The 8,209-nt window shown below is 36.2% G+C and overlaps 1 protein-coding gene across 3 annotated transcripts in view; it reads left to right on the top strand.

The window, feature by feature from the left end:
• The window catches only part of myo6 (myosin VI), an 80,030-nt gene that overhangs the window by 8,402 nt on the left and 63,419 nt on the right, over positions 1–8,209 (top strand). For all 3 annotated transcript variants that reach the window (XM_015385181.1, XM_015385180.1, XM_015385182.1), the window contains 7 exons: positions 1,629–1,698; positions 1,791–1,864; positions 3,504–3,633; positions 3,959–4,064; positions 7,058–7,113; positions 7,204–7,301; positions 7,385–7,549. In XM_015385181.1, the coding sequence (XP_015240667.1) occupies positions 1,629–1,698; positions 1,791–1,864; positions 3,504–3,633; positions 3,959–4,064; positions 7,058–7,113; positions 7,204–7,301; positions 7,385–7,549 (699 nt within the window). The remainder of the gene's footprint in view (positions 1–1,628; positions 1,699–1,790; positions 1,865–3,503; positions 3,634–3,958; positions 4,065–7,057; positions 7,114–7,203; positions 7,302–7,384; positions 7,550–8,209) is intronic.

The following is an 8,209-nucleotide window of genomic DNA, read 5'->3' as shown; positions in this document are numbered from 1 at the left end:
TGTTTAGTTGTCTTCGCATTCATGGAAAAAAAAAAGTGTTTAGAAGCTAGCTACTTATATAGTGCTGTATCCAAAGCCATAAAAGGAAAGTTTTTTTGAAAAAAAAAAAAAGTTCAAAAATAGTCCTAGGCAACAGGAACGACTGCAGCCTTAAGTTCATTGTTTGTAGTCCGATCTTGAAAAGCTGCCTCAGACAGACATGTCCAGGACGAAGCGCCAGTTTGTGGTAAATCCAACCAAAATCAGAGACTTTTCAGCAGATGTCTGGGAAAATGTCGTTTTTCTATTTTATGAGCTATAAAAAAATCATCAAACCTTAAAAAAGAAATAAAAAACGATCAGATATATAACTGAATGTGTAAAATAGATTAAATTAATAATAAAATTAAATAAATGTGCTTTTTTATAACCCCTATTTGATTTCTTTTTACTTGTATGTGGAATTGACAAGTAAAATGGAAACTAAGGCAGAACTAAGCCTTGTTCACTGTATGTTTTAAGGAAAGCTAAGCTGCTGGATTTACATATTTTACATCAGATATTTTGTTTAATTAGTTCTAGAGAAGCTGGTGTGGCGTCATTTATTCCAGCTTTACTGCTTTATGAAAATTATTGATTTGCAAACCACCTGCTTGTTTTAATCCAGCTTATAAAATTTTCTCTGAATATAAATGTTTTTTTCCAAGATGAATTAAAAAGCATATTGGTTTGTAAAGATTTCTACCAGACAGACAAATATTATTCTTTAATTTTTTGTTTTGTTTTGCAAGTTCTCCCATTCATGTCCCCCTTTTCCCCAGCAGACTCATTAGTGCTTCTGTTTTTGCAGCAAATTTTACTGGTTAGACATTATTCACACAGTTGTTAGTGCGGCTGACCATGTCTGTGTTTGTGCCAACATCCTCCATGAGGCACACAAAGCTCTGCTTGTTTATGATCGCTGGCTCCCACTGGTAATAAACCATGCACCATTGTGCTTTGGATTATGTTTATTTGACAAGCATTAATATAAAAATAGGATGGTGCAAATCATTAAATATAATGGAAACACAAGCAATTACTGCAAATAAATGAAGACCTTGATTGATTTGTCTGTTAATATATATATATTTTTAAATGTTGGAGTCAGTTGACCAGGAGAAGAGCAGCCTTATTGTTTCCCGTGAGCTTCATCATCGTCTTCTCCCAGCCTCATACACACAGACTCAGTCAGGTGTTCAGATCTTGTTGCTCTCCCTCCAAATAATTTATCACACTGCCATGTCCCTCGCTTGTTTCTCTCGCAGTCGCCTCGTTCCATTTAGTTTATTTCCATTGACTCAGACTCAGAAACAATAGAGTGAGGGCAGCAGTAATTAACTCACTGAACATCATTACAGCCGTCTTTAATAATGATACGTCTGTCAGGGTTTGGCCTTTTTCATTTGCTTTTCCCCATTTGTAACTCATAGATCTTGCTTTTCAAACTGATCTAAATGTTTCCCAGTGACGAGTAAATGTTAAATAATCTATTAGTGAAGTAAACAGATAATATTCAGTCTAATTGAACCACCTAATTGAACCTTTTTTTCTGTCTTGCAAATGTCATGGTGTAAACGCTGCCATTACTGATGCGATTCATGTTACAGACGCTTCTTGCTCCGATGAGCCAGGTCTTCCCAGCAGAGGATGACGTTAACAAAATTGTCGATGACAACTGTAAGTCTGTTTCTTGTTTTTTCGGTTTATTTATTTATTTATTTTTTTGTGCAAGCTTGCCTTTATAATTTGTTCTTTTTCTCTCTCTGCAGGTTCTCTTATGTACCTAAATGAAGCCACTCTCCTCAACAACGTCAGAGTCCGATACAATAAGGACCATATTTACGTATGTTCTTTTCTCAGGTTCATTTAAAAACTTAGAAAAACCGTAGTTAACACACTGACGTCTTATTTAACAGAAATGTTGGGGACTAATTTTCTATTCATAATCTTTGCAAAGTTTTTACCTCCTGATGCTGATTTTTCATTTATTCGATTTTTCTTTGAGATCTACAATATTAAACAATGTAAGTGCAGTTCTCCTATCAAAGACTTTTATCTCATTTAATCCAATGTTTTTTTTTCCAAACTCTGTAAATAACAAAGAGAATAAATAAACTGATAATTGGTAGACGACCTAGATTTATAGATCTAGATGAAGATGGAGATTTATGGATTAGGGATAGAGATCATCAAGCAAGGGAAAATGAACAAATTATGAATAGTAGAAAAAGAATCAAGTAAATAAAAGCAAATTCTTATAGTTTTTAGAGTGGGATCCTCCATCTGGGTTTTATACATTGAAAATTTTACAAATTCGAATTTTTTTTTTCTCAATTATGTTTTTTTCGATGATTTTCAGACCTAATAGATATAAACAATGACCGACCTGAACTTAAAAATAAATAAAAATAAAGGCTGCTAATGAAAACTAAACGAACAAAAAATGAAGGATTTCCAAATTCAACTTTTTTTATTTCCAATACGATATCAATGTTGCAGTTTCAAGTGTTAACTGATACCGATATCATCCCCGTATCGTAATAACATAGATATATACTTTTTATTATTTAATACTATTATTTTTTAAATTTTAACCATAACATTAGAAAAGGCTTGATCAGGTGATATTACTCAAGCAGAGAGAGATAATTTATAAGAATATTGGCATGGAAACATCAACCCACTCCTTTAAATAGAGCACAGTATCGAATATCTTAGATGTAGGCCGATATTCTCTGATATTCTTTTTTTTTTTTTTTTTTTATCTGATGGTATTGGAGCGATTTAAAAGAAAAAAAAAATACGTTTATTTTTTTTTATTTAAATGTCAGATTGGGACATCCTTAATGAAAAGGTCTAATTGATCAAACTCGTTAAGCCTTCCTTTCTTGGTGTCGAATTCTTGCTCTCTTTCTGCTTCGCAGGTTGAAGGAAGCCTAAAAATATCTAAGCATGTTAAAAACGCTGTTATTTTAAAACTAAGCCTCCTGACTTCATTTCAAACAGCTTACTGATATCAATTGTAGCTAATATCCCTCATTTACAACAGGGTAAGAGTTCTCTTTCAGGTCAGGTATGGTGTGTTAACCGATCAGAAAAGGATTACATTTTTGAGGTTCCAAACAGTTCCTGCATTTATCTCTACGTTATCTCAATATTGCTGGTTATTCAGATTAAGCTGCAGGTTGTAGAGCTGAGAGATTAGATCCCTGTTTTCGACTCCCTTGGGAGGAATGACCAGGTGGTACTGCGGGGGGGTCAAATACGGGTCAGACTGGGAAACCCTGCCTTCACCCCAGTTACTTAAGAAATTAGAAACAGGTGGTAGATAAAAAATTCATAACCTGATAAAGGTTGACAGTGTTTTGTTAGTTTTCAAGCATCTATTTCACCTCTGTTATTGTTTTTTACTTTTGTTTTTTAGTAGTCTAAATAATGCATCATGGTGACACTAATTTAGTTTCCTTTTGTATTTCTTGCAGACTTATGTGGCAAATATCCTGATAGCTGTTAATCCTTACTATGAGGTACCAAAGCTGTACGGTCCTGATGCCATCAAGTCCTACCAAGGAAAATCCCTGGGAACTCTGCCACCCCACGTCTATGCTATAGGTGAGGGCTCACACCTGTAAGGCTGAGCTGCATTGTAAAGGTTAATGTTTTCAAAAGCGGCATGCAAACTTTGAACTTCCTGCCAACAAGTAAGATTGGCACCGAGCAGCCATGCAGCAGAAACATGCACACAGACAGCAAGGAGGGAAAAGATTCAGTCTAAATCCATTGCTGAAAACCTTCTCAACCAGGTGTTATTGTTGGTTAGTTGCTATAAATCTATACATTTTTTGCTATATTTTGGTTAGTACATGTAATGAGCCTCTTGTAATGAGCATGCATAATGCCACATTCTATAATCTGCCTTAAATCTGCTTTGTTTTAGCGGATAAAGCCTACAGAGACATGAAGGTTTTAAAGATCAGCCAATCCATCATAGTGTCTGGTGAATCTGGTGCTGGAAAGACGGAAAACACCAAGTTTGTTCTCAGGTACCGTATACCTCCACATGAATCAGTTTCCTTTTCCCTGACGAATCCTTTCTAATTCAGTGTGTTTATATCAGGGTGTCTGTTTTTGTAGCAGTTAAGCAGAACTTTACAAAACAGTTTCTATTCCTGACAACATTTTTCCATTGAGTAATGATACAACCATAAGCTTTCAGGTATTTTATTTGGATTATATGTCTTCACCAAGACAAAGTAGTAAATTGGCATCGGCGAAGATGAGCAATTGTTAAATGTTTGAAAAGGATATAAATAAAAAAAATTAACTGTGCATTTGTGTTTTAACTCGTTTTCTGTTAAAATATGGTCCTTTTAGATTAAATTAGAGAAAAATCAGCCTCCTAAAGTAGAAGAACCACAACAAACAGCTTAGGAAAGAAAGCTGTGGGGAGATGTAATGGTGTGTTCACACTAAAAGTCTTTTGGGCATCAAAGCATCTGATTTACATGCAAAGTCTATGGGGGACGCAGTCGAGAGGTCCAGAGGGTCAGAGCTTCCAATGGAACCTTTGCTGCTTTACACCAGAGGAGCATCAGCCAATCAGCAAAGCTGATGCAGAAGTTTTTTGGGGGGAGACAGACACTATATGCATGCTGTTATCACTTCTGCAGAGCTGTTTGCATATGGAAAGGAAATAGAGTTAAAGTTTATTAAAAAAAAAACAACTAAAAAAAGGGGAGAATGGATTGTTATGTACAAGGAAAAAAGAGCAAGCTCTGATCATTGTTGTTGCACACAAACTATGGCCTAAAAGATAATAAATACCCAAATTAACTGAAACATTTTCAAACCTGCCAACCAGAACTACCAGTTGGTATATTCTGTTTGACACGACAACAATTAAAAACCCTTTATATTCACTTCCAGGCGCTACAAATGGCAGAAATCCCCCAAATCCTGCAGCTGAGAGCTTTCAGCAGGGATTTCCTTCGCTACCGGATTAGGTACCAGATAGGGTTGTCATGATACTAAACTTTTCAACTCGATACCGATACTAAGGAAAATATTTGATACTCGATACCATTTTCGATACCACAAGGATAAAAACAAAGACTCCAAAATTCTACAGAAATATTTTCATTAATAAATAAAGTACAATAAATAAAAATACAATAAAGGTTGTATGCTGTGCACAATATCAAGCAAGCTTGATAAAAAACTTACTAAATTAAAATTAAGTTTTCCTTCCTTGGCTATGCTTTGCACACATAACAATGACACTAGCCAAACCAGTTAAGAAACAAAAATAATTCTCTGCAGCTGCACCTCTTACAAAAAAGTCTGAAACTAAAAAGTGCGTAGAATTATTCAATCACACAGTGTTCTGAAAGTGCATTGTCCTCTATTCTGCACTATAGATGAATGACTGCTTAGGTGCCACTGGTGACGGCACTGTATCGATACTTTTTAAAAACAAGTATTGTATCCGGATACAACATTTCAGTATCGATACTTTTTGGAGTATCAATACTTTTGACAACCCTAGTACCAGATCTGCTCGGGGCCTACACATGCCAGTGAAGTTACATTATGATTGGCTGAATGTTGCCACATGACCTGTAACATTGTGGTTGCCCAGAAAATGATAATAACAATTCAGCGTCCATGTGCTGAGTGGGGATTATCTGTAAGGTTAGCGTGTCAAGTGTGTCGGTTCAAGTAACTGCAAGACCGTGGTATAAAGGGGAGAGCTGGGTAGCGCTATGTGTGCTCAAAAGCTAAGAGGTGAGCTTCTTTTAGCTTGGTCAGGTAGCCATATTAACAACCGTTTGAGTTAGAATCTGTGCACATTAGATTAATTATTGGGCTGCATATAATAACGACACATTGTCACGCCCAACTCCTCATAAATTGACGCTTGGTACCCGAGCACAGGGTAATATTTCTGGTTCTGATTGTATCACGAGACGTATGACAAATTGTTTTTTTTTTTGTTTTTTTTATCATACAAAGTTTTGAAACTTTAGGAGTTTAGGTTTAAGGGTTAGGGTAAGGGATGGCTTAGCAATAAGGTTATACTTCACAGCTCATGGAAACATTTAAGAAGTTCCTGCAATAACCTGTGATTAACCCCCACTTTTACGCATATTTAGCCACACTTCTGGACCATCTGTGAACCTGTCTTTGTTTTTCAACTCTAGAGATTGGAAAAATAAATTGCCTGTACACACATGGACCACCGAGTTAGGATGTTAGGATGGCCCGCTTAAATTACAGCACTACAGAGATGCTTTCCATCCAGTCGTACTTGGTTACTTTTTTACAAACTCTGAAGGGCAAAAAGCGTAGTCTCCAGATGTAGCTGTAGCATAAGGTGTTTATGTAAAGTCTTGACTTAGAAGGGTTGAATTCAAATGCATGCCTCTCATTTCGGATTTTCGGATCTTTAAGGAATTATTTTCCTTCCTCTTCATAATTATGCACTCATATTTGGTGGTTCATCACTCAGCATCGAAATAGCTAAATTAGAATTTGGCATTATAAAATGTGAAAAAGGTTGAAGGCCTACCTGTGCATGGGACTGTATTTTAACCAGGAGCATTGTTTCATCTTTTAAACACTATTATTATGTCATTATTATGTTATATGTCATTTTATGTCATTAAACAACATCTTACTAAAACTGTAACTAAACTCAGATTAAGTTCATCTTTTAGAGAACAGCCTTAATGAATTATTTTAAATCTGGACCTCTACAGCCTTAAGTTGCTCCTTTGGCTGTAAGAGTGCAAACCAAACAGAGAAATATTTACATACCTAAAGAACACAGGGAGAAAATAAAATCTGCTGTAGCCTTAAAATGGGAAATGATGTTGAAAAGAAAACACTACTTCTCTGACAGCTGCCATAATATTTGCAAAATAACAAGCTGCGCCTGAAATAATGTTGTCCTTTATACGTATGTCTTTATTGACACAGCATTGGTGCTTTGCAAAGTAAACTTGTGCCATCTGTGCTTCTATGTGAACCCCTGTAGGTACCTGACAACAACATATGGCAGCGGTCAAGATATTGATGAAAGAATTGTAGAAGGTAATCTTTCACCATGTTGCTGATGGATTATAGGTCTGTTCATTTCTGATGACGTCATTCTGATTCTTCTTTTTCTGCATTATACAACAGCCAATCCTCTTCTGGAGGCGTTTGGAAATGCAAAAACTGTCCGGAACAACAACAGCAGTCGCTTTGGGAAGTTTGTAGAAATTCACTTTAATGACAAGGTAAGTCTTGGTGGCTGATTTTTTTTTTCTTTTTTCTGATTGATAATTCCTATTAAAACGTAACTTTTCTCGTGTGTCATTAGAATGCTGTTGTGGGTGGATTCGTCTCCCATTACTTGTTGGAGAAATCCAGGATCTGTATGCAAAGCAATGAGGAGAGGAACTACCACATCTTCTACAGGCTTTGTGCCGGGGCGTCCGAGGACCTGAAGAAGACTTTACACCTGGACTCTCCTGATAAGTTCAGGGTCAGTGTGTAAAGACAAGACAAGAGTGCTGACGCAATAACAGGAGAGAAAAAAAATGATTCCCTTTTACATGCCGTACAAAAGTGTTGATATTCTGGAACCTTTGAAATATTTTGTGACATTAAGAACAAAGAAGGCCTGAATCAATACTTTATAGAACTTCCATTCATTGCAGTAACGGCTTCAGTTCTTTTGGGGTTATGCTCTACATTTTAAAAATGTTCAACCTTAACCAGATTGGATAGTGATCATCAAATATTTTACAAGATATTCTCAGGGGGATTTTGGTTTGGACTTTAAGTAGACCATTTAAATACATGTTAATACCTTGACCTGCACCACTCCATGTTTTTTCTCAGGCTGTACATTCAGAGTGATCATCCTGCTGTCCCTGTCTTAAAGATATAGTGGAGGATGTTCTTTTTCCGGGTGGATCATCAAAATAAGTGGTCCTCCTAATTGTCAATCATTCTGGTTATATGTTTAAATAAGGCCGTCCTACGTGCTCCTCCCCTTTTTCACTTACCGGTGGTGAGTCTGATGTAGTGGAATAATTGCAAATTTTCTTTTGAAAAGTAAGTGTCAGGATTTGATGTGGATTCAGGAACCAAAAGCAGAGGCAAGTAGGCAGAGGTGAATTTAGGTGGGTTTAATGAGGTT

Source organism: Cyprinodon variegatus, unplaced genomic scaffold, assembly GCF_000732505.1.
Source record: "Cyprinodon variegatus isolate N-32 unplaced genomic scaffold, C_variegatus-1.0 Scaffold332, whole genome shotgun sequence".
Lineage (NCBI taxonomy): Eukaryota > Metazoa > Chordata > Actinopteri > Cyprinodontiformes > Cyprinodontidae > Cyprinodon > Cyprinodon variegatus.
The sequence above is the reverse complement of the archived record's forward strand: the minus strand, read 5'-3'. Positions and strand labels throughout refer to the sequence as shown.